This window comes from Aethalodelphis obliquidens, unplaced genomic scaffold, assembly GCF_003676395.1.
Source record: "Aethalodelphis obliquidens isolate GAN/ISIS:26980383/991018 unplaced genomic scaffold, ASM367639v1 scaffold1, whole genome shotgun sequence".
Taxonomy (NCBI): domain Eukaryota; kingdom Metazoa; phylum Chordata; class Mammalia; order Artiodactyla; family Delphinidae; genus Aethalodelphis; species Aethalodelphis obliquidens.
This window is the reverse complement of record NW_020837945.1, coordinates 6516813-6542949: the sequence shown is the minus strand read 5'-3', so window position 1 is coordinate 6542949 and position 26137 is coordinate 6516813. Positions and strand designations below refer to the sequence as shown.

The 26137-nt window shown below is 48.0% G+C and overlaps 1 protein-coding gene across 3 annotated transcripts; it reads left to right on the top strand.

Annotated features, from left to right (window-relative positions):
- The first annotated feature begins 390 nt into the window (after window positions 1-390).
- Window positions 391-19117, top strand: ETS2 (ETS proto-oncogene 2, transcription factor). Of its 3 annotated transcripts, XM_027095565.1 has the most exons (10): window positions 393-671; window positions 4708-4779; window positions 7993-8104; window positions 9480-9599; window positions 9917-10117; window positions 11630-11713; window positions 12742-12966; window positions 13777-14040; window positions 15875-15993; window positions 16897-19117. In XM_027095565.1, the coding sequence occupies exons 2-10, from the start codon at window positions 4708-4710 to the stop codon at window positions 17110-17112; spliced, it is 1413 nt and encodes a 470-aa protein (XP_026951366.1). In that variant the 5' UTR covers window positions 393-671; the 3' UTR covers window positions 17113-19117. The 3 variants fall into 3 exon arrangements, with proteins under 3 accessions (XP_026951428.1, XP_026951366.1, XP_026951484.1); XM_027095627.1 differs by lacking the exon at window positions 9480-9599 and having other exon boundaries at window positions 391-671; XM_027095683.1 differs by lacking the exon at window positions 4708-4779 and having other exon boundaries at window positions 397-671.
- The last annotated feature ends 7020 nt before the right edge of the window (window positions 19118-26137 follow it).

Sequence of the window (26137 nt, the reverse complement as noted above, 5' to 3'; positions counted from 1 at the left end):
CTGCGGCCACTCGGTGGCACCAGTACTACTCCAGTCCTGCCAGGGCAAGTTTGGGGTTAAAGCCTCCGGACCCGGGGAAGAAACCAAAGAACGACTCTCCTCCTCAGCTCCCGGGACACACAGAGCACGGGGCGCCAGGCCTCGGAGTCCCCGGCCCAGAGCGGCCCTGGAACAGCAGGCGAGGAACAGCCGGCGAGGAACAGCCGAGTGACATCAGGCGCCGAGCGAGGTCCCGCCTGAAAGGTCCGGCTCCGCCCCCTGCTCTTCTCCTCCCCCTCCCCCCCGCTGCCCTCCCCTCCCCTCCCCTCCACCCGCCCTCTGCAGTCTCTCCTCCACTCCCCTCCCTCCTTTCCCCTCCCCCTCAGCCCCTCCTCCCCTCCTCGCTGCCGTCTCCCCTCCCTCTTGTCCTCCCTTCTCCCCCCGCTCCTGAAGAGCGCGCGGCGGAGGGGACCAGCCGGTTACTTCCTCCAGCGGCTGCGCGGAGTGCGGTGTAGCCCCAGACCCGAGCGCCCGGAGCCCGCCCGCCAGCAGCCTGCCGCCCGCCGTCCGCCGCCCATCCCGGCCTCCCAGACATCCCCCGCCGCGCGCCCGCGGCCGCGCCCGCGCCCTAGCCGGCGCGCACGGAGGAGCCCGGGCCCCGAACCGCCGGCGGCCCTGCCCGAAGAGGCGCGGTAAGAGCGGAGTCGGGCCGGGCGGGCGGCCGGGGTCCGGCGGGGAGCGTTCTCCGGCGTCAGATCCTCTACCGGGGAACCCAGGAACCGGGCGGGGGACGTGGGTGGCGCCGAGGTCCGGATCCCGGGGCGCAGCCGGGACCCAGGCTGGGTGGCGGCTATCCGTAGTATTCGGGGGTCGAGCGTCTGGGATCCGGTCCGCTAGGGGCTCGTGTTCCTGGGGCCGAGTGGCTTTCGGGGCGGCGGGCAGAGCTCGGAGTGGGCCCTGCGGTGACGGGCGGAGCAGGCTGCGAACTTGGGCCGCGGCCCCGGGGTCGCCGAGGTGGCAGGGGCGGGCGGGGCGCGCCGCTTGTTTCACTTGCTTTTGTTTCAAAAGGAAACGCGGGCGTGGTAGGGGGGCTCCTGCCAGTGGGCGCCCGGCGGACCTGATTTCGCGAAGGGGTGGGGGACGCTGGAGAGGCGCGCCCGGGTTTGCGGGGAGGACGCCGGGCCCGGGAAGATCTGGGGTGCCGGGCGCCTGAAACACCTGGGAGGCTGCGGCTTCCCGAAAACGCGCCGATCCCAATCCCCCGGTCACCTCCGCGGCCAGGTCCGGGGCCCGGCCGTGGCAGCGGGCGAGGGGGCCGGCTGGAGGGTCCTGCGGCTCCAGTAGGACCCCCGCGGGCGCCCCAGGACCTCTGGGTCCGGGCCCCTCGGTCCTGCGAGGCGAACATGGGGAGCCTGTCGGAAATGGAGATGCGGGTGCACAAGGCTGACTTTATTTTCCCGTTCTTAGAGCATTTTGGATGAAGGGGTAACAGCGTTTGAGCGTGTATGGCTTTTTTTTTTTTTTTAAGCACATGAGACTTTTATATTGGCCTGTATTCAGTGTTAGGGTATCCGAAAATAGTAGTTGACCTGCTACTGCTGATTTAGAAAGTAAAGAAGTGAGCAGTTCTCTTTGGAGATAGGGGTAATTTATTTTAATTTACCCGTAAGAGATTATGTTTGTTCCGTGCAGTGGAAGCGGCTGTGCACTGTCTGCTTGCCCACATCACCACCAATCAGAGCGATAAGTCTCTAAGTTAAGATTTATTAAAATTCTGAATGATATCACAGTACAGTAAATGCTAGCTCTCTGAGTCCTGCAGGGAAATAATCAAACACTCATTTCTGGGATTAGTCATTCCTCTCTCTAGATTGATAACTTTCAAAGGAAAAAGCAAACTAATCTTCAAAAGTGCGTTTCAGGCTTGTTTTTCTTTATTCTTGCTTTTTTTTAAATTTACCTAAATAGAAACCTGTGCTCTAATCTCACATAAGCGATCACTTGTTTCCATAAGGGTACTGTTGTCCGGCAAGTTCTGCTTGTTTTAAAATTTAACCATTCTCAGCCCTTCCATTTCTGCCATTTTCCCTTTTTTCTGTTGTTCAAAAGCATCGATCAATAGGGCAACACCAAAAAGATCTAAATGTGAAATTGACTTAGGTGGAGAAACTTGGCCTGTCTGCCACCTTCACAAGCTGTGTTGAGTGAAATAAGGGAACTTAAATTTGATTAGTTATGTGTTTGTCAGAAACCATCGGTAGAGCATTTTGATTCTACATGGTTTCTACAAAACAAATTAAAATCCGGACAACAGAAGAATTCTATTCCATAGCTAGTCATTACAGCTCTTTATGTGGGAGTGGTAGACGGCCTTTCCTCCTGGTATTTGTACACAAAAATCAGGCGAGGCTTCTCCATTGCCTTCCACTTCTATTCTCTGTCCGTCTCCGTGAAGCTGAAGAATGTGGAATAAAGTCCGCAAACCAGGCAAAGACGATGGGTAGCTGACAACACCCAAGGTGTGCTTTCATTATGGTCTCCTGTTTGAGGCTTGCTGGTGTAATCAGCCGGTGACGGGACTTAGTTCATCCGGGTCAGTGGCATAAAGTTCTACATTAAGGAGCATTTCACATCATGAAGCGTCTCGAGCAGGGGCCTAGGCTAAAGATATCTGTGTGCCATCGCTGCTCTTTATTGATGTGCTGGGAGGAGGGCGCACGCCTCATCGTGATCCTGGCTCCTGGAGGAGCTCAGGAGGTAGGGCCATACTCCCCGGGGCTTTGGTCTGCCCTGTGCCCCTTAGATGCCCCCGCAGTAGCTGTGTGATCCCTGGGCAAGATCCCGAGGTCTCTGTTGCCTCGCTGTAAGATGGTATAACATCTGCTGCTCGGGGATGTCAAGACAGTTGAGTGAGGTGGGAAGGTGTGGTGCCCCAGCTCAGGCTTCGCCCTTAGCAAGGGGAATCTACCAGGGCAGCGATCATCAGTAGTGAGTATTGATTCTTGAGTGCAGGTGGATGACAGGATCCACCAAGTGGAGATTCTGAGCAAACACGGTCACTTTTGATCCAGGACAACTCCGCCCCTCTGAACCCCTGCTCCCACCCCTCCACCCCCAACTATGATTTACTGTCAAAGCTTTCGCGCCTCTGCTGGCCCCCAAGATAATTACCCGCAGTCTGAGGGTTTTTACAGGCCTGTCCAGTGCCTCTGGCCTCCCTGGTGGCTGGGACTCTACTCTCATAGTGCCTTTTCTAGCCAAGGGGGTGTGTGTCTGTATGCTGAGTTGTTGGGCGGTCTGTTTAGCCATAACGTCGACTATAAAGAGAAAACAAGAAAGTACAAACTCGAATTAAGTAGTTACAGGAAAATAAGCTGTTTGCCTCCGCCAGTGAGTCTATCCATTGCACAATGTTTTAATTACTCAGGGTTCTTGGTTGTAACAGGTAGGAGCCCTCAGTGGAGACCGCGGGGCAGGCAGTTAGAGGTACCCCGTGAAGCTTCCTTCTAGACCCCCAGTTCAAGGCCGTGAAGCGGGGAGGGTGGGTTACTGTCGTAGGGGATTCCCAGGTTATTTGAAAATCAGCTTTAGTTGCTCTGTTTTTTTAATCTAACACTAAGGCAGGATTATCTAAGTACCTTTCTCACTTATTAATGTTTAACTTACCCCACCAAACAATTATATTTTAGAGCCCCAAATAAGTTTTCAGTTGATTACAGCAATCACAGGTCACATATGGAACTGTCCAAATGCCCGTCACACATGCAACTCTAAGTTTTCTAATAGCCACGGTAAATGTGGTGAAATTAATTTCAATGTGTTTCAATTAACCTCGCACATTCGAAATATTACATAAACATGCAGTACATACAAAATTAGTACTGAGATACTTTACTTTTCGCTACGAAATCTTTGAAATTGAGAGTGTGTTTTGCATGCTGAGCACATCGGAGTTCGCCCCAGCCCAGTGCCAAGCGCTCAGGAGCCCTACGTGGCTGGTGGCCGCCACGTTGGTCAGTGCAGGCCCAGGATAAGCCCAGACCATCCAAGCAAGTAAGGCAGATCTGTGATCAGAATTACTTCCTCTTGAAGAGATGCACAGCTGAGCAACACGCAAAGCAGACGTGTTTTGAGCTTGTGTATTCAACGCAGGAGGATCTAGACAACGCAGGAGGGTTTGAGCTGCAGCCCTGGTTCTCCCTTTTATCTGTTTCCTGGGCCTGTGCTTCCTCACAGCTTGGAGAGGGGAGGGGGCCTCCGAGGCAGGTCTCCCGGCAGGCTTTCCTGGATCTGGGAGCTGCGGTGGCACGTCATCCCTGCGCTTGCCCTGGAGCTCCCAGGTTGAGCTGACTGTCCCCCTTGCATAAGGGAGATAGCCCTCCCCTGCCCGGCAGCCCACACCCCGAGGTGAACCTTGGAATTGAGCATCCTCCCACTCCTGTCCTGGAAGGACCCAGGCCCCCAGCCCAGCTCACCCAGCCAGCTAGAAGGCAACTTTATCTGTATGCCTCAAATCTAAATAGAATTCAGCAGCGAATCAGCATTATTATTTAATTACTTAAGTAGCATCCCATTTGTGAGAAGAATTCCCGGCATTCAGTTTTGAATGACCTGTTAGGGCTGGAGAACTTGGGCCAACTCAGCCAGAATTAGGTGTGGACGTGGACTTGATTTGTTGCCTCTTTGACTTTCTTCCTTTCTTTTCCTTTTTCTTTTTTTTTTTTTAAGATGAATGATTTTGGAATCAAGAACATGGACCAGGTGGCCCCTGTGTCCAGCAGTTACAGAGGGACACTCAAGGTGAGTGAACAAGTATTAATTAAAACTTAAAAAAAAAAATTGGAAAACTCAATCTCTAGGAGAAAAAGCAGTGGGTTGGGTCCCAGAAGACCGGTTCTAGCCGTAGCTTTTTAATTAACTGGCCGTGTGACTCTGGACTGTTTGCTTAATCTCTCTGGGCCTCCGTTTTCTAGTCCTCAAAATGGGTGTCCTGGTGCTTGTTCAACTTGTCCTCCAAGATATGAAACCATTTAATTTGTAGATGGTGAGGCCTTTGTAGTTGCTTTCGGAGGCTCCTACCAGGTGAAAAATCCTATGAATTCTCCAGAGAACAGAGCTGGAGGAGCTATCTGTTCTGTCCCCCCAGGAGTTTTCTTGGGTGACAGAAACGTTGTTTAAGAACTGAAATGAAAGAGCTTAGAAGAGGCAGGCGGGCCCAACTGCTGCTGCAGCTCCCGTCAGAAGGGTCAGTGCCCACCGGGATGCAGGCAGTCTGCTTCCATTGTGTCCTTCCAGGCACAACTGCGCCTGTTTATGTAAACCAAAGAACAGATTCAAGATGAAAGAGCCTTCTCGGCTGCGTCATAAACATTCTGTGTAGTTTCTGTCTCAGTCCCTTTGGGGAACATTCTTTAGCAGCACAAACTGATAATTTCCCTTCTACAAATGTGACAGGGAGATTTGATTGGGGTTTTTTTAGTGCTGAGTAGTAAACATGTCTCAGAAACAGCGATTTTAAATTAGCCTTCTCCTAGCTTGGTGTTTTGTATGATGGTGTGTCTCTGGCATGTTACATTTTTCTCAGTGGATCAGCGTGAGGTTATCTGTCTGATAGAACCCCAAGAAGCAAAAATTGGCACAGACCTTTCTAGAGTGTCATGAAACTTATCAGACGTCAAGTCAGCGAGGTTTTCTTTTTTCTGTTCATTTTGGTCAGATGTTTTCAGTGTTGGCATGGCAGAAACCATCCAAGAAATTACGGTATTAAGTTTGAAACGACCCCTCTAGAGAGAAGACTTCTCCTATAAACTAGAAGAGTTTGACAATGCCTGTGCGATCTCTGGGCTTGGAGAAGAAACTGTCACTGCTGAAATTTGATGTGTTGAAATACGCAGCAGGAATTTGTCTTGTCTTTTGGCTTCCTGGTTTGAAAAAAAAGAACAGTCAGGAGTACAGTCAGGAAAGGGCAGGCATTTCTTAGTCACTGGGCGATGCTAGTGGGAATTTTAAAAATCTGTTGGCTATTTCACCAAAATTGGTGCTGCTAGAAGGTAGTTCATAAGCTGAGATGAGTATTTCACACTCTCAGGATTGGTCTTTCCCCCTTGGGCTTTGGGCAATTGGACATCTTTGCTTTGGGCTTTGGGGAGCTGGACTCCAACATCATTGGGACATCACTGGGTTGAGCTCCTACTTCTTATGTAATGTGTCATTCATTGTTCTGCATTTCTAAAAAGAAAACACACAAACTGTTTGATTTGTAAATGTCTCACACATTTTTTAATTGATGACTCAACAGATGGGTCATTGCATTGCACATGGCATGGGATTTCCAGCTTATGTTGGAAACATATAACCTTCACGTTTTTCTTCAGGTTAGGCAATGATGAATCAAGCCTTTATCTGTTACATGTGTTACTCATAAATGAGTCATTTTTCCTTTTTTTGACCGCGCCATGCAGCATGAGGGGTCTTAGTTCTCAACTAGGGATCGAACCCATGCCCCCTGCAGTGGAAGTGCAGTCTTAACCACTGGACCACCAGGGAAGTCCCAATGAGTCTTACATTAAAGGCTATTCCATTTGTAAATGTTAGATGAGATTATTAGAAATCCTCACAGTTCCAGGCGTATCTTTCTCTGTGTATTTCTCCCCCTCTTTCCCCTAAATTATAGATAGTTTAACTTTAAACCTATTTCCTTTAGAAATCTTTCCCCTTAATAGATGATGGGGGAGGGGTGTCCTTTTCAATGCACTAAACTTTTACAAAATTTAGTCTTAAGGAATGTTCTCATATGTATTATTATTTTCTGAACCGTTGGAATAGATAAGGAAAGACATGTAGTTTCAGTTGCAGTGTTTCATGGTAAGCATTTCAGAATAAATGCTTCAACAGAAAAAGTAATGTATTTTGTTGTTTGATTTTTCATTTTCATTTAATCACTCGCCTTTCATTTTAACTGCAGTGAACCAAGTCGTTTTTCTTATACACACAGCCTAAGCATCTCTCCCAAGTAGCTTAGAAGGCCCAGGTGTTTGTTTTTCTTTTTGTTTGTTTGTTTTTTGCGGTATGCGGGCCTCTCACTGTTGTGGCCTCTCCCGTTGCGCTCCGGACACGCAGGCTCAGCGGCCATGGCTCACGGGCCCAGCCGCTCCGCGGCATGTGGGATCTTCCTGGACCGGGGCACAAACCCCTGTCCCCTGCATCGGCAGGCAGACTCTCAACCACTGCGCCACAGGGAAGCCCGCCCAGGTGTTTGGATCGCAGTGGTCTCTGAGTCCCTCCAGGCACTGTTCTAAGATTCTCTTGGTTTTAGGTTTGTTTACTTAATTTATTCATTTAAATTGGTTAGGCCGTTAAAAATAAGCTCCCAGTCATTCTGGCTCTGCGGTTGATGACAGGCAGACCTTGTTGTGCTGTACTTCGCTTTACTGCGCTTTTTACAAATTGAAGGTTTGTGCCAACCCTGCATCCTGAGTTTATCGGCACCATTCTTCCAACAGCATTTGCTCTCTTCGTGTCTCTGTGTCCTATTTTGGTAATCCTCGAAATATTTCAAACCCTCCACCAGTGAAATGATTACAGCTCTCTGAAGGCTTAGATGACGGTTAGCATTTTTTAGCAATAAAGTAGTTTTTAATTAAGGTATGCATAGTTTTTAGACATAACGCTATTGCACAATTAATAATGTAAACGTAACTTCTATGTGTATCGGGAAACCAAAAACTTTGTGTGACTCGCTTTACCGCAATATTCACTTTATTCTGATGGTCTGGAACCCCACCTGCAGTATCTCCAAGGTAGGCCTGTAAGTGATCCAGCGTAAAGTAGCATCGTTCTGGTCACTTGGACCCTGTCAGAAGTCCGCTCAGACTGGTTGATTCCATGTGTGGCTTTATGACTGACAGCTTAATCAGGGTGTATCAGTGAGGCTGCCCGTGGACCACTTTGAAAATAGGTCATTAAGTAAGTTGAAATGTCACGTTTCAGTTTTCTTTCCCTCTGCTTTTGCAGCGCCAGCCTGCCTTTGACACCTTTGATGGCTCCCTGCTCGCTGCTTTCCCCTCCCTCAATGAAGAGCAAACACTCCAGGAAGTGCCGACAGGCTTGGATTCAATTGCTCATGGTAATTTGTTACTCAGACTTGACAAATCGAGCGTGATGTCCCTAAGTAGTTCAGTTCCTACATTATAATTCATAAGTGGCGAATGTTGGTATCTTGAATCTTTGTATGAAAAGTCCGGTAGAGACTCAGATCTGAGAGAAGACAGTTTTCCTTTTTTATGCGCTTGGTGACTCTTGAAGTCCTCACTTGCCAGACACACCCCAGGGAGGGTGGGTGCCCTGCTGGGAGCAAACCACAGGGGTTCCCCCCCTCCCCAGCTTCTCCTTAGGATATTTCAACACTGCAGCTAGCCCCGGCCCCATCTCCCAGTCCCCTCTGCGAAGCAGACCAGTAGACATTAAAATGCACCCCAACTTTTCATCCAGGTCCTTAGCTGGATCTTCCTCCCCTACCCCGAGTTTTGGGGCAACAAATTATTCCTGCTCATCTTTACCCCTCTGCGTTTGCTTCCGTAGTTCTTAACGTCCTTGTTTACTCTTTTTTTGTTTTGTTTTTGCGGTACGCGGGCCTCTCACTGTTGTGGCCTCTCCCGTTGCGGAGCACAGGCTCCGGACGCGCAGGCTGAGCGGGGCCATGGCTCACGGGCCCAGCCGCTCCGCGGCATGTGGGATCATCCCAGACCGGGACACGAACCCGCGTCCCCTGCATCGGCAGGCGGACTCTCAACCACTGCGCCACCAGGGAAGCCCGTTGTTTACTCTTTTAAGGGAATAGCACGTCAAGTAATGCCTCTGAGATTACTGTGATAGAGTTATTAGTTGGAAACGTTCCAGAAATTACTTTGTCAGGTGCTAGAAAATACAGCCCAGAAAATTAATTAAAACACACACGCTTGCGTAAGTGTGCCATCATGTGACGGTCATTTATCATTCTTGAAATTGCCGAGGGAATCCAGAGAAGGCTGTGTTTCAATAAAAATTGACGTCATGGGTGCTAAGTGCTGTGTGTTCCTGTTACATCTGATGTTCCTTTGCTGCCGCTTAGTTTAATGGAAGTCGCTTCCAAATTAGCCATTTACAACCCCTTAAGGCTTTTGGCCAAAAACCTTGCAACTTCTTTCATTGTCGAAAATTAAGAATAGTCTTAAATAGAACCGTTATCTAGGCGTCACTGCTCTATGAAGTTTGGCAAAAAATCAAACTTGTTTTATTTTAGATTTTTTTAAAATAAGTGTAGTTATGAGATGTATGATATTTTCTCCATTGCAGTCAAAAACACAGTTTTTGTTAATATTTACACTCATCTAAGGAATGATGTGGAAGATTTGAGATCAGAATTGTTCTTCCCTAGAAGCTAAGACTCCCCCCCGCCCCCAATTCTCCCTGTGTTGCTGCCAGCTTGAACTCCTAACATCCCCGTGGGGTTTCTTTTCCAGACTCGACCAACTGTGAGTTGCCTCTGTTGACCCCATGCAGCAAGGCTGTGATGAGTCAAGCCTTAAAAGCTACCTTCAGTGGCTTCAAAAAGGAGCAGCGCCGCCTTGGCATCCCGAAGAGTAAGCGCTCCTTCCTGGAGCTTTCTGCGCCTGTGCTGTACTAGACAGAGCCTTCAGGCTGCCATAGCTTGAGATGACTTAATTTCAAGCATTTGTTTAGGGCGTATTGAAAAGAGGGACAGAGCTGTCATTAAGCTGAGCCAGTTTTTATTTCAAAATCCAACCAACTGAACACTTCATCCAGCACTGCTTTTAGTGCCTCAACATCTTCCTGGGTGTCTCGTTCATTTCCTTGGACTCTGGTGCCCGTCTGGGCTCTGCGGGTAAATCAGGAGTGCTTCTGGCCTTACTGCGTCCTTTTCTTCCCTCCCCGGTAGATCCCTGGCTGTGGACTGAGCAACAGGTGTGCCAGTGGCTTCTCTGGGCCACGAACGAGTTCAGTCTGGTGGACGTCAACCTCCAGAGGTTCGGCATGACCGGCCAGGTGTTGTGTAACCTTGGCAAGGAGCGCTTTCTGGAGCTGGCGCCTGACTTTGTGGGTGACATTCTCTGGGAACACCTGGAGCAGATGATCAAAGGTACCGGTGAACGCCTGGGCTCCCCAGGCGGGGTGAGCATAGCAGGGAAGAGTGATGGGGGGGCTCCTCTACAGTTGGCATTTCAGTGATGTAGGACAGATTGTCTGAAAATGCCATTGGCGTGAGTCAGCTACGTGACGGTGATTTATGGATTTTGGCTCCACTTAAGTACGTGTGTGGGGAGCATTGGCCACAAGGCAGGAGCCCTAGTCACCAAGGTGTTCAGTGTCGCCAGACGTCATGAGTTGGAGTTGGAGGCATACGTGTGGCTCAGGTGAGGAGACAGCAAGAAGGCCCGTGTTCGGAGCTCACCTCACAGAGCCTTAGGAAATAAGTCAGCCTCGGCGAAAGTGAGCCTTTGTTCAGATAAACTGGGAATTTTATAGTAACATTTCCTAAGACCAAATGGAATCCAACAGAGAAGTTTTTTGTTTTATGTTTATAAACCAGTGTAGAAGTAATTGATACATATTTACACACTGACATATTATACAGGACCTGGCCTTTGAGTAAAAAGAGCTCTTATATAGAAAGTCTTGAGTTCGACCTAAAAAGAGCATTGAGACCAATGTTAAAAATATATTGAGTTACAAAGGAGAAACGGTATAGTGAGGGAATCCTTCAAGTTGAAAATGTAAGAAAACAAGCCCGTGAGAAGAGTTTAGGGAAGTATTCCTCATTTAATTGATTTTAAACTCTGAGTTTCAACATCTGTCACAGACTCAGAATCTTAAAAAGCTCTCGGGGTCGCCTGCCAGCTCTTCTTAGTTATGGCTTCTGAGGGCCAGGGAAACTTAAAGACCCTCAACTTTTCCCTGAACTTGGACACGTCTGGTCTGACAAGTTTCTGGTGAATCTATTTGCTGGCAAGTTAGACCTGTTTTGCCATTTCTCGCTGTGTGAGTCTGTGTGGGTCTGGATTTGTGGTGGGCGTGCATGTGGTTGTGTGTTTGTAGGACGTAAGCACGTACAGGGAATGCTAACCTTTTCCCTTTAAGTTCCTGAGCGTGTGTGTCCCTGTTCGGATGCCCATAGCACTGCTTTGACCTCTCTTTCTGTAACAGCGCTCACCACCCCTGGACACACCTCAGGGTTTGAGGCGATGGGTCAGAAGCTTCACCAGGGCAGGAACTGTGTCCATGTTACTAATCTGCTGTATTCCAGCCCCTGGTACAGGGGGGTACTTTGTAAGCATTTTTAACCCTTTGTCGACTACATAGATGAATTCAGTACACCATCTAGATCTCTCTTGTATACTAGAAAATTCAGCTTCGCCAATAACAGCGCTGAGGAGTTTAGAAGACTTATTCTAGTTATTAGAAAAATACATTTCTGTCTCTAGTGCTTTGAAACGACGTGATGACATGGAACACCGTCAGATTAAGTGGGAAATGCTAAAATGCATTTTGTTATGCTGAAATAACCATAGAACAGTAATTCAGAAAGGAACTTTTGTTCTGTAGTTTAAACCTCTCAATTTATAATCTTATGTCTCCTCTGTCTATTTTTCAGAAAACCAAGAAAAGGCAGAAGATCAGTATGAAGAAATTTCACACCTCAACTCAGTTCCTCATTGGATTAATAGCAATTCGTTAGGTCAGTGCAATTAATTCTGCCCTTAAGAGCTTCTGAGTCTTCCTGTTAGATTCATGGAAGGTTCGAAGGCAGAACCCGCGCTGTCCCATACGGCGATCACACACATTCACAAATCCAGAAGCGCGGCCAGTCCACACAGATGTGTACTGAGAATATAACGCACACCCGCCCGATCCGAAAGTCTTAGTATTGAACAGAGAACGTCAATATCTCCTTAATAATTTTTAAAATTCTGATTACGTATTGAAATGATAATGGCTCTCTTAGGTCAAGTAAAATATTCAAATTCATTTCGCCAGTGTCTTTTTAGTTTTTCAGTGTGGCTACTAGAAAATTTAACGTCACATCAGTGACTTACGTTATCTTTGCTTTGGCCAGGGCTACAAATTGGCAATTTATAACTCAAGGGGCAGAATGGAGTGAGCCAATTGCTGTGGTCAGATTAGTGTAACAAACAAAGGCGGCAGGCCCAGGAAGTGTGTGGACAGCAATACTAAATTTGCTCTGAACTTTGGGGTTTAAATAGGTGTCATGGAATTCTGTCCCCCCCACCATCCCCGCGGTGGTTGACACTGGCGAGTGTAGGTTTTGGTGGTCCTCCAGCCAGAGTGGGCAGGGCAACTGGAGATACTCCCTTATGGGTCACTGGCTGGACGGCAAATCACTTCATCTGTCTGAGCCTTAGTTTCCTCAGAAGCTGAAAGATCCAGTGACCCTGTTGTCCCAAGGCTCACATGGAAGCACTTGAAAAACAAGAGATGTAGAAATACTCACATGAGGCATTGCATCCGGGGTCCAGGGGCTGCAGGCATTTTGGAAAAGGGCTCATTGACTGAGAAGACGAACATTTAGAGAAGGGGAGGACACAGTAGAAAAGTAGCCCGCCCAAGCTCACAAGTCCACTGGGGTTTTGGGGAGGGAGGGCTGGAGCGGACAGACCTGCTCGCGCTCCGTTTTGAGGTGTGGAGGGTCTCTGGTCATCACGTTGATGTCACCTGACGGCTGTGCCATCTGTGGTCCTGTTGCAGGTTTTGGCGTGGAGCAAGCGCTGTATGGAATGCAGACGCAGAACTACCCCAAAGGCGGCCTCCTGGATGGCCTGTGTCCAGCATCCTCAGCGCCCAGCACGCTCGGTCCCGAGCAGGACTTCCAGATGTTTCCCAAGGCCCGACTCAGCACCGTCAGCGTCAACTACTGCTCCATCAGCCAGGACTTCCCGGCCGCCACCTTAAATCTGCTCTCCAGCAGTTCTGGTAAGATCCAGGCTTCCAAGTGCCCTTCTCAGCAGGGTTGTTGGTTCGATCCCGCAGCCACGGTGACATGAGCTCAGACATCCGGAGTTCAGCCAGTGAAGGAGGTCAAGGACTGGTCCGTCGGGTCACGGTCCCAACAGTGGTGCTCGGCGAGCTTACTCCTAACGTATCTCAGGTCCCAGGCACTGGGGGTGCCGGGTGAATGACACAGTCCTTGCTCCTGTGGCCAGCGTCGTCCACGCAGTGGGCTATTGCGGGAGGCAGTGTAGGAAGGTGACAGATCTCTTTGTACAGGGATGCGTATGTACTGTGCGTGAAGCTCAGGTTGGATTTTCCATATTCACCCCTGTGTGACAGCCACCCAGATTGACATGGAGAGGGTGCCAGCACCCCACAAGGCTCCCTCACGCCCCCTCCCAGTTAATAGCATCCCCACCCCATCATTGTCCTGACTTTTATCACCATAGTTTTGCCAGTTCTTGAACTTGACGCGGGTTGTGTTTTCTCCTGTGTTTGTCTTTTGCTCGCATTGTGTGTGCCTGAGGTCCGTCCACGTTGCTGCCCTTTTCCTTGCTGTGCAGACCTCTGCTCGGAGCTGCATCCTGCCATTGATGGAAGATGCGATTGTGTAGCATATGTGTCGTAAGGAATAAGCAGCTCTGTTTCAGGGCATCGTGAAAAGTCTGGGTGATTCTGAACCAGCAGGGCGAACACTTAAAGGGGGCAATGGCGATGATGCCGCCTCCGTGGGTGGTAGCACCAGACGTGCTGTTGTCCTGGAGGGTCAGAGTCCGTTGTTGTCTCTGCCAGGGAAGCCCGGAGACCACGACTCCGCCGAGACAGGCGCCGACAGCTTCGAGAGCTCGGAGTCGCTGCTGCAGTCCTGGAACAGCCAGTCGTCCCTGCTGGACGTGCAGCGGGTGCCGTCCTTCGAGAGCTTCGAGGACGACTGCAGCCAGTCCCTGGGCCTCAGCAAGCCGACCATGTCCTTCAAGGACTACATCCAGGAGAGGAGCGACCCGGTGGAGCAAGGCAAACCAGTTATACCTGCGGCCGTGCTGGCCGGCTTCACAGGTGGGCGCCACCCCGGGTCCCCGTCCCCTCCCCTGCACCCGCCCAGCCCTGCACCCGCCCTGTGTATCAAGGGCGTTTCTCGCTGGACCACATTGCGTTGACACCCCACGTCTTATGCGTGGGGTGTAATCCTGAACCCAAGCGAGCTGTCTCCCTGAATTCAGAAAAGGCCAAATTTGCTGCTCCCTCACCTGGGATGTGCCCGGCCAGTGCCTAGAAGAGCAGCAGCAGGGGACGCGGGCCTGTGGAGGCTTAAGCCCTGACTCAGCCACGCCAGGAATTTCAGAGAATGTAAACTGGCTGGGGGAGGGGCAGCAGAGCCAGCCTCCAATAACCCGGGGACTGTTTACCTCTGCTTGCTTCTCAAATCCATCTTATTTTGAAGGTTTGGGTAAGAGCTATTCTAGGCCGGGGACAAATATTAAAGCTGTTTTTAGAACCAGATATTTCCAGTACTTTAGCGAAAATATCAGAAAATTTTTTTCGTTGCTTCATGTGTCCTTAAATGTGCTTTTTTTTTTCCTTCATATTTTGAACATATGGGGCCATTGGGGATTTAAAAAAAATACCTGCTTTAAAAAAATCCAATAGGTTAAAATAAGAATACGTAGACACCCATTTTTTTTCCATCACATAAAACGAATAGCCGTGAAAAAGTGTTAAAATACTCAGAGAGTGTGGAAACTGCTGTAATTTTCATACATGGGCATCAGGGCCTGATAAGAAAGTAAACAGACATGGTGTTGGTGGTTTTCATTTTAATATTAGTTACCGTTCATTGCCTGCCAGGTCAGTGTGGTAGGCATATGGTCAGTAGACCCTAGGACAGCCTAGCATGGGTGGTATTAACCCATTTTACAGGTGGGGAAATGGGCTCAGAGGAAGATAGCTGTCTGTGGTCACAAAGGTCACACAGCCTTATCAAACGGCGCTTGGATAAGCGTGTGATCCAGGGCAAGGCACCCAGCTGCTGAGCCCATCTTATCCTTCATCTTTAAAATATTGATACGGTGATACTTCACAAGGTGGCGGCAGTTCTAAGTATTAATCGAGAAAAGGTATATGAAGAGCACTTTGCAGAGCATATACCTCGTCAAATAGAGGCGGTGAGGCCATGGCTACAACCCCAGATGCCCCAGTGACCACTGAGTAAAGCAAGTCTTCGGTTAAGCAATTTGCCGATTGTCATCTGGCAAGAAAGCTACGCATGGGATTCGGAGAATGACACGCCTCATCCTGTGTTGAAAGGCTCCTTCCACCGCCTGCATCCCTGTCCCACTGGGTGTTTCTAGAAATAAACCTTGAAAGTTATTACATAAGGAACAATTAAATAGGGTGAAGAATTTTTTTTTTTTTTTTTTTTTTTGCCGTACGTGGGCCTCTCACTGCTGTGGCCTCTCCTGTTGCGGAGCACAGGCTCCGGACGCGCAGGCTCAGCGGCCATGGCTCACGGGCCCAGCCGCTCCGCGGCATGTGGGATCTTCCCGGACCGGAGCACGAACCCGTGTCCCCTGCATCGGCAGGCAGACTCTCACTGCGCCACCAGGGAAGCCCTAGGGTGAGAAATTTTGATGCCAAGAGTTGGTGGCCCAGAATTTTTTTTTTCTTTTTTTCCAAAAAGACCAAACCCAGCCATCAGGGGCCCAGCGGCCTCTTTTTCAGGAGCAGGGGGCGTGGAGGAAGCCCTCCAGGATTGTCACCAGCACCCAGAGTCACGCCTTCACCTTGGCACTCAGTCCAGAGCCAGGTCTCACATTCCTTGGTTCAGTAGAATGATTAAAGCCATGCTGTATTTTAAACCTAGAAAAACATAACCCACCCCCTTTCCCCTCAGGAAGCGGACCTATCCAGTTGTGGCAGTTTCTTCTAGAATTGCTGTCCGACAAATCCTGTCAGTCTTTCATCAGCTGGACGGGGGACGGATGGGAGTTTAAGCTTGCTGACCCCGATGAGGTACGTCCAGAACCTGGGAACTTGCTCTCCAGGCTCTCAAACCTGATTCCATCCCGTGGGGTTCACAAATCCAATTCTCTGGGTGCAGGAAAGGGGTCACCAGTATACAGACGAGAGCACTTCCACAGGAGGCGTGCCTGACTGTCGGGAAATGTGGAGTCTTGTTTCGCCGATGAACAGTTTATAGTGTCCCCTGTTTACGCACACAGCCCCAGGCAGACTTCACCACCCTGCTCTGTCATCTAGTTAAAAGGTGAAAGTTGTCAACTGAGGCTCTCGCCTGATCATCTGAAGATGTTTTAGGAAATTTGCCTTTTCCCTTGGAGGGACTGAGCCCGCTCCTCGGATGAGGTTGGCAGAGCTGCTCCAGCCCCATCTGGAGGAGAAAGCCGAGGGCAGGTCCGATACCAGCCCCTCGAGGACAGTGTAAGGGGGGAGCCCTTGGTCTCTGGTACCAGTAGAGTGCGTTCTGTCACCTCCCCAGTATCCTAGGGCAGCAGAAGCACTGAGGGATGCAGAATGTCCTGAGGTCCTGATTCCCCTCAGCAGCTGTGGACATGGGGGTCAGAATTCAAACCCAGGAGGTGGGTGGGACACAGCATTTCCCTCGTCTCAGGACCTCCCTGATTCTGAACCCTTGGCTCCTGGGGGTTTTGCTGAGTGAGAGGCCTCCGCAGACGGAGCTTTGGGTGGGGTCACCTCGCTCTCGCATCAGCGCCTCCCTCCATCCCCCGAGAAACAGCCGGGGGGATGCAGAGCCCTGGCATGTGCACAGAAGCAGATGACACCTCTGTGGTCCTATGTAGTGGTCAAGTGAGCATGCATCCGAATCATTGTTGGGAAAGTGATGCACTTTTTCTTAATTGCCAAACTGAATGGAACTCTTTTCCATCCGTCCCACAGGTGGCCCGCCGGTGGGGAAAGCGGAAAAACAAGCCCAAGATGAACTACGAGAAGCTGAGCCGGGGTTTACGCTATTATTACGACAAGAACATCATCCACAAGACGTCGGGGAAGCGCTACGTGTACCGCTTCGTGTGCGACCTCCAGAACTTGCTGGGCTTCACGCCCGAGGAGCTGCACGCCATCCTGGGTGTCCAGCTGGACACGGAGGACTGAAGCCGCCCGGGGCCGGAACTGGGGCCATGGGGACGCGTCCAAGGACCCTGAGAGGCAGGATCAACGCGTCTGGGAACGTCTCCAAGAAGCAGCGGCCTTATTTCATCTGGTACCGCGGTTCTCTGCCGAAAGCAGCACAGTTTCTCGCTTCTAACTCCTGCTGCCAGGAACACGCAACTTAAGATGCTGTTACATTAGAATGGCCCAGAAGAAGCACCAGGCAGCCGTCCTGGCTCTGGGAGGGCTGTGTCGTGACAGGATCGTTCGGGCTGTTGGGTCTTCTCAAAGGAGCGAGCATCTTGTGGACACACACTTTTGGATTTTCTTTTGCCTTTTGCAACCGGGAAACGCCAATGCCAAAGAGGTCTCTGGTTCAGAGGGGGAAGAGAGTGCAAGGAAACAATCATGCCATTTCAGAAGTTAGTTTGTATATATGACTGTAACCTTATAATTGTTATCAAAATCCCCTAACAGACCTATTTAACAGAAATTGTATATTGTAATTTAAAATAATTATATAACTATATGTGAAATGAGAATGCAGACGGCATTTTGCAATGTATTCCAGTTGTCAAGAGCACAGGTGGCATTTTGCAAACATTTAATCTGCCAGGACAGACTAAGAGAAGTTGTAAAGTGTGTATTATTTACATTTAATATACCTACAGGAATGAGGTCTAAGAGGGTTAATTCCTGTTTTTTTTCGTTTTGTTTTGTCTGGGTTATCTATGGCAAGGACTTTGTACATTTGGGAATTTTTATAAGAAACTTAATGTTATTATCTGGGGGCCCATCTGGCCTCTCTGCTTCTCCTTTAATTGTAATGTAAAAGCTATAAAGCAGTATTTTTCTTGATAAATGGCATATGTTTTCCATTTCTATGCATGCCTTTAAATCAGTTTATATACAAAACTTATTTTTGAGTTCAACTGTTTTTCCCCCAACAACGAACCTCCCCTTGACCAGCCATTTCCTTCCCGTACCCCAAATTATGCTGTTTGATTAAAATAAGAATACTATTTTTGGAAATATGCGACTCCTTTTCAGAGATCAGGAGGGATTTATGTAGCAGCTATTTTTACTGCAAAAGTAATTCACTGGAAAAAAATGTAATTTGTAAAGAAAGTTTTATTTTTACCTCAGCTCCATGTACAGTTGACGTACAGAGCTGAAGGTGCAGGGGGAGGGGAAGCTTTATTAAACCTCTTGAACGTGAGTAAAGCCTGATTTTCCCCATCTTCTTTACCTGTCGAGTCTCGGGCTTTCTGGATACCAAGCTGCTCCTTTCTGCTTAGTGTCCACAGTTTTATTTTCTTGGACGCAGAATGCCCAGAGGCAAAGAGAGGACCAACAAGATGGGAAAGAGAAGGGATTGGGGTTGTTCCTGTGAAGAAAACATCTTGATCGTGATGGAGACTTTAGTAGTTGTTTCAAAGGAATCCCTGGTTCAGCCTGTGCCTCTTGCCTTTTGTAAATGATCGAGTCAAGTCGGTTTCAAGGTTGGACAGCCCTCACTAGCAGCATGAGGAGGTACTAGGACTATCGGTGACATCTCTAAAGAAGAATCATCCGTGCGATGAGACCAGGGGCTTGGGTGGTAGGGCGAGCGGGGCAGAACAGAGCTGGAAGGGGCACCACACAGTCTCAGAACCCACACAAGACTGTATTCCAGTATCACTACGCACAAGGTGTTTTTCTCAAGCAGGACCTGTTTATCTCTCAGACATCTGTTTATAACATCAACAGACATGGGACTGGGAACATCTTGCTGCCAAAAAGAAATCTTACCTATTGGCTTATTTTATGTGGGGTTTGACCACGTGAAATTGCCAATGTTTGTGTGTTTCATCTACGAAGTTGGCAGTTTTATGTGGCTTAACCCAATCATTATGGAAAATCAAATCCATGGTAAACCTTTGGCGTGGTAATGAACAGGACTTGAGTATAAAAGTTTTGTAATTCGGCCTTTTCTTTCTCAAATAATAAAGTATTTTGTTTATATAAACTCCTCCTTGTAAGGGTCCTCATTCTTCATCCCCACCGACCCCCCCGGCGTGGAGGTGGTGGAGTCAGGATACTGGGCTCAGAACCGCCGGACACATCTGCTCAGTCCCTCAGAATTACATCTCCCTTTAACTGATTTCACACACCCATCCCCTAGTAAATTGGGACCAAGCTGGAACCAACTGTGAGCACTTCCTGAAGGAATTCCCCAAAAGTGTTCCTTAAAGCGAAAAATTTTCAAGAGATTAAAATAGAAAAATACAGGGGTCTAGTCTTTGCCAGGGGGTTGGCAGAGATAACAAGAGATTTTAGGATGTTTCTAATAAGAGCATTGGAGTTTGAAGTTCAAGGACTTTTGTAACTGAGACCTTGACTCCCCTGGAGTTCTGATGTTGCCGAGATGACTTATCATAGATGAGGCTGGTGGTCCCTAGGACAACTCTTCTCAAACTCATTCTTGGACCACCTTTCTACTCTGCAAAATAAGTGAGGATTCTAAAAACTTAGGTAGATTGTATCAGTGGTGTGCTGAAGCCGGCTTGCCACGGGCTGGCCAGAGCAGACGGTGAGGGCCTCTCCCCAACTTTGCATCAGCGAGGAATTAGTAGCTCAAACTTGTTTGGGACGAGAGTAAGTTACACCACTGAAACCAGCAAACGCTACAAGTCAGGGCTTCCCCCACCAGCCCTTCTCAGGGAGCAGGTTATTAAACACTTACTAGCACACCACTGGTCCTCAATGTTAACCATATTAGAAATTAAAACAAGTTTAAAACTATGATTCATTTTTGAAATTACATCTATGTTAATATTTTATAAAAAATAACTTTTTCCCAAAAAGCGAGAACAGCACTATTTTACATGTTTTTAAATCTCTTTGATGTCTGGTTTAGTGGGAAAGAGCTGGATTCCTACATTGGCTTCTGCATCAGTCTGTTGGGATACATTTTGAAGAAAATCAGGCCCCACAGGGATCTGTAATTGGAACAGGCAAGCGTGTTTTATAGCGGTTTCACATAACTGGATATTGCTTTATACTACACCTAAACTGACAAATGGTAGTTTCTTAAAGATAAGTTCCAGTTGGCCTATGAAACCATATCAATAAACTTGCCTATGGTTACAGTAAAGTCCATTGGTCCATCCTGTGCTTTGAATGGGTCTTTTACCCATGTGTGGGTTTGTAACATGCATTAGTCATTGGAAAACACTGCTTCAAAATGTTGACTCATTTCAACATATGATATCAAACGATCACATTAGTTACTCTCACCACCAGTTTCACCAGAAAAGTCCTGAGAAGCTATCAAGCTCCCAGTGGCAGATACAAATTTTCAAAAATTCAAATTTTCACTTGAAAGCTCGAATTTTATCATCAGCAACAAATATTCAAAGTTGTTCTTTTGGGAGTGACAGACTGATTTCATTTACTTTTGGGGAAATACCTGCCAAATACCCAAGTCTGAATAAACATCATTTGTCAGTTGGTCTTTCAAATACAAATGGCGCTTATGAATGAAATGGTTAGTTTAGCTTGCAACTCAAATCCACAGCTGCCTTTCCCAGGACAACCAATCTATCTCAGTAGCACCAGACCTTCTGTGTACTTTTCCATGTTATTACCCAGAAACTAAAAAGATGTGTCTTCACTTATTAAGAAAATTTTTACTGCTTCATCAAGGACATTTTTTAAAGGAAACTAGTATTTTTTTCCTGCATGTACATGATGAAGAATATCGTGATTGCTAGTACAGTTTAGTGCTAAGGCTCCAGGAGTTTTAAGCACCATCAATGCAAATGTCAACACAGTAAAAAAGGTGAAGGTTTTAATATTATTATAAAAAGCATTTCGACCCTTGAGGATCCCTCTGAAAGGGTGTTATCTGTGGACCTCACTTTGAGAACTGTTCTAGAAAGAGGAGAAGCTCACCCAGAATAAAAGGGGTGGAACTGGGGCAGGGAGGGGGGCACAGGGAGGGAACATTTTCTTTTTGTCTCTCTAATTCAGTATCTGTGTTTCCAATCTTACCCTTTCATAGCCAGTTAAGATGAAGCATCTTTTATTTAAAGCAAATAGAATGGTCTAACGTCTGCATGATAAGGAAAAATCCATTCACCCAGGCTGAGATGGATCCAAAGTCCTTCTATTAGCCTCACTCTTTGTCCTTTTCCTAGTTCCACTGAAATTCCAAACCTTTTTTTAAATGTATATTTTACCATAATATTTTTTTTTAAATTATTTTTCCTAACATAGTCAAATCTGTGGTCATAAAGAGATGAGGTTCCTGTGGCCTGTCTTCCAGCTTTTCCACAAGGTGGAGAAGCAGCAGAACTAAGTTGCCTTTAGCTGCCCCCTCCTCCCTGGGTCCCAGCTATTCCTCATATTAGGGGCCTGAGAGCTGCAGATGATGGACACTCACAGCAGATACAGGGACTGGGAGCCTGATGGGTGTGTGAGGCACAGGATGTGGGGCTGGAGGAGGTGGGCAGGGTCCAAGGAGGGGGGCAGGGTGGGCTGTTTCATCATCTCTTTGGAAACATCAAGTCGGCAGGAGGGTTTATTGTGCTTAGGAACCAGACCTCAGCTTATCACCCTTACCCGGCCTTTGTGACCATGGGCACGTGACTTACTCCATGCCTCAGTTTCCCCCCACAAAATGAGGTCCCTGGTGGATGTATCCATGGTTGGTTTAAGACTGTGGGAAGTCAGTGGCCTGGGGACTCCACTGAAGTCTTAACCAAAGCCTTCCAGCAGGGGTTCTGCAAAGAACAGACGGCTTCTCACATCAATGCTCTGTTTCCAGAAGCAGCATGGGTGCACAGTTCAGCGATAAAGCTGACACTGAACAGAACCAGGACTCAGACCCAGGTCTTCTGTTTCTTCATGTTGTTCTCTTGCCAAGATAACCAGACTGAGTTTTGTTGATGTCATTAAAACTGCTACCCAGGGGCTCCCCCAGGCTTCTGTGCACTGCCCTTGGTTTTGAATGTTAAATTATCCAGGAACCTCCTACAAGAGAACACAGAGTCCTTGGACACACAGCAGCTGGCGGCAGCTCCGTTCTCTGAGCAGAGGACGGGATCGCATAACCTGGGCCAGAAGTTAATCTGTCTTTTCTGTAAGAGCACAACAGAAGGGTGAGACACAAGCAGGGAAAGGGGAAACCCCTTATTGTATACACTCTTTTGAAACTCCTGGGCAGGTTTAGAACATGTGATACTGCTTGAAATCTCATATTAGGGAAAAGATCACTTTTGGTCACAGCTGGTGTGTTGACACCTTTGCAACTGGAATTGGCATGACCTTTGTCCATGTGCTATGAGTAAGTGACCCCTCCTTGCTTACCGAATTCAGGTTCAGATGGCAAAACAGCCTCAGATTGCCACATCTGATCCCCATCAGTTGTTTCTGTGTCTATGGCTTCGTATGCTGAGTACATATAATCAGGGCTCAGCACACACCTGTGTGTTTACATGACTGGGGGACAGACAGGCTGATTCAAGGGGGCCTGTGGCCTGGGCTGGCTGGAGGATGGAGATAGAAATGGAGGGAAAATGGTAAATAGAAAATGAACAAAAGTATTGTGTATCAGCCATGATCCATCTCCATGTAAACCCCTTCGATTTTGCCATTTGCTGGTAAACTCCACCACATTGGGTATTGAAGAGGTCATTTTTCATCACAATGCAAATAGGACAGGGCCCCACCACTCTGCACTGACTTGTTCTTCTGCACAGAAAGGACATGGCCTGGCCCTGCTCTGACCCCCTAGGTTTGCTGTAGGGCCAGGTGGGGCCTAGAGGGGTCCAGCTCCAGGCCGCAATCAGCACTTTCCACCTCCCCCAAGGCCTGTATAAGTGATTAGATCACTTTCTATTTCAGAGCAATTAGGGAGAACTGTTTCCTAGAACCTGGCTGACCTCCCCTTCCCCAGCCTAACGGATCAGCCCTGGTTGTCAGGCCCTTGTTTACCTTAGAGACAGAACACTCTGCAGGGTTCTGAGTGGTCAGTTGAGAACCGGAGGACACTGGCCCTCAGAGGCAGATCTGTGGAGCCCACACAGCCATGGAAGGTCTGCCACCTGCTCCCTGGTCCACTTTCCAACTGATCCTGGAACACCTGTGGGGTGCTCTGCTGGTGGTTCCCCAAAGCTTGATGCACCTCCCGGGTCTCCCTGCGTTTCCCTGCGAGTTCCTGTTATGTGCTCTGCTGCCGGTTCTGATAGTAAAGAGACGGCACACTTGAAGAGGGGTGAAGTTCTGAGGGAAAAGGTCTTCTGACCATGATGAAGTCTGTGGAAGATGTAATGAGAATATTGGACCAATAGCTCAGGCTGATGAAGCCCTCAGGCCACCTGGGTGGAGGCCAGTCCTCCCATGTTACAAACGCTGTGCTTGTCGGCAATGAATGCAAACCAGAGCAGGTCATCATTTCAGGACACTGTGGACCTTCTGGAAAAGGTACACAACAGCCAGCCTCCTCAACTTTCCCAAGTTACTGATGGAAAACACACCTTTAAAGCATCAGAGGAAGAGGGAGAACAACCTCAGAAGAAAGAAACAAATGATCTGAATAACAATGTTGATTTTCCAGAAAGTCTAGAACTGTCTGACCAAGAAATTGAGAGAGAAAAGTGGCGAGTCCAGGAAAAGGAGGAGATGGGAGGAAGCCTGGAGCAGTGGAAGGCATGAAAGGAGCAGGTCCTGAAAGATAAAGTCAGCCGATTAAGACCCATAGCAGAACACCTGCTGACAATCTTCTCTGCACCTGAGCCCTTTGGAGATCACGTGGATGAAGGGAACTCAGATATCCAGCCAGAGAAGGAAGCAGAAAATGGCCATTGCCCTGTCCATGGGTCAGAAGTTGACCTGAAGGGCATCATTGATGATGTTGACTGCAGCGTGTCCCTGCCACGTCCTGAAGAGGAACATCAAGGAGCAGCCAGACAACTGAGGGAAGAAAAGCAAATGATCGAAGAGCGTACAGGACAAATCACGAGTCTCCAAACTGAGGAAGCATCTGTGCAGTGTGAAACTTTACTTCTTGACAGTGAGATTCAGCCGCTGAAGCAGAAACTTCAAAGTCTGCCTGATTTACATGACGACTATGTGATGCAACTTCACAAAAAATTGTTTAAGGAGGAAGCACGCTGCTTAGGACGGAAGAAACTTTTCAGCGTGTATAGAGCCATGAACTCCATAATCAGAACCTCAACCTCTCCAAGAAGACAGCCAAAGACATGGGCAGAGAATTGGAGAGAACCACTTCCTACTATCACCAGGAGACCTGCCTCCATGAGAAAAAAAGCCCAAGAAAGCTGGGTGGTGGAGATGGAGAGAAAGCTCAAGGAGCCAAGGCAAGAGAGTGACCACAACAGGCAGGTGCTGGCCAAGGTCGAGTCCAACATCCAGCCATTCCCAAGGGGCCCTTGTGCCCCTGCTGCTCTACCCACAGTCCACAGGGGCCCGGAAGTGTCAGGGGATCCCCTGGGTCATCAGGCACCACCTCCCCGGAAGGAGGAGGGTCACGCCACGAGGGCCCAGGGACCTGGGGTCCCTTGCAGGTTCGACTCAGCTCACAGCAACGAGGTCTGGACACTCACAACCAGGACACAACATCTGCATGTGTTTTCCCTTTTTGGAGTAATTTTGATTTTTATCTTTTTAGTTTAGCTTCTATTACATAATTTATTTTTTATTCATACAGATAATGCATTATAATTTGTAAGATTTTTCAAATAAAGTTTTATTTAATACAATTCTTTTTTTTTTTTTCCAGTACACGGGCCTCTCACTGTTGTGGCCTCTCCCGCTGCGGAGCACAGCCTCCGGACGCGCAGGCTCAGTGGCCATGGCTCACAGGCCCAGCTGCTCTGCGGCATGTGGGATCTTCCCGGACACGGGCACGAACCCGTGTCCCCTGCATCGGCAGGCGGACTCTCAACCACTGCGCCACTAGGGAAGCCCTTAATACAGTTCTTATGAATAATTTATTTGTATGTCTTGCACCGTCTAGAACATGATAGTATAAATAATGTATTTTAATTTAAATCAAAAGTCGCTATTCCTTAAGCCATCATTGAAGTTTAACATGAGAGAGATGTTTGAAATAATAAAGACCATTTCTGTATGTTACGAACTGTTACTAGAAATCTGTACAGGTATCTAAAATTTGCCCCCAAGAAATTAGATGGGTTTTAAAACACAATGCAAACAAACAAACAAAAAAACCCTTGAATACACTACCACTGAAATGTCATAATTTTTTATGAAATGGTCTAAATTCATTGAATAATTTAGAGGAGTTGACATCTTGCACTCTTTTTTTTTTTTTTTTGTGGTACGCGGTCCTCTCACTGTTGTGGCCTCTCCCATTGCAGAGCACAGGCTCCAGATGCGTAGGCTCAGCGGCCATGGCTCACGGGCCCAGCCACTCCGCGGCATGTGGGATCTTCCTGGACCGGGACATGAACCCATGTCCCCTGCATCGGCAGGCGGACTCTCAACCACTGTGCCACCAGGGAAGCCCTCATTTTTTGTTTTATTATATTTTCAACCTTTGTCGTTTTGTTTAAAGTATTGTTTGTCGTTTAGACATTTTTCAGTTTTATGAAGTGAAAATAAAAATTTTCTATTGGCAAATCACATATGCACACACACACATACACACATGTACACACAGACATACACAAACACACAAAGACTACAATGTGGGTGTAAGACAATTTATTTGTTATTTCAGTACCTAAGGAAAATGTAAAAATAAAGAGAAAAAAATTTTAGTTAATAAAGGAAAAATAAAAATCACACATGTGCAATTTGTGTATATAGGGACAAGATATCTAAATCTTATACACAGAAAAGATAGTTATTAAGAACAGGGGACCGAGATAGTAATTTTACTGGCCACTCCCACCCGGATTATGGTGTGGCCGGGTTTCAGGGCTGAACGATGCCAAAGATTGTTTGGAAAAGTTATTTATTGTCTCTAAGCTGTGACGGTGAGGAAGCCAGGAAACGA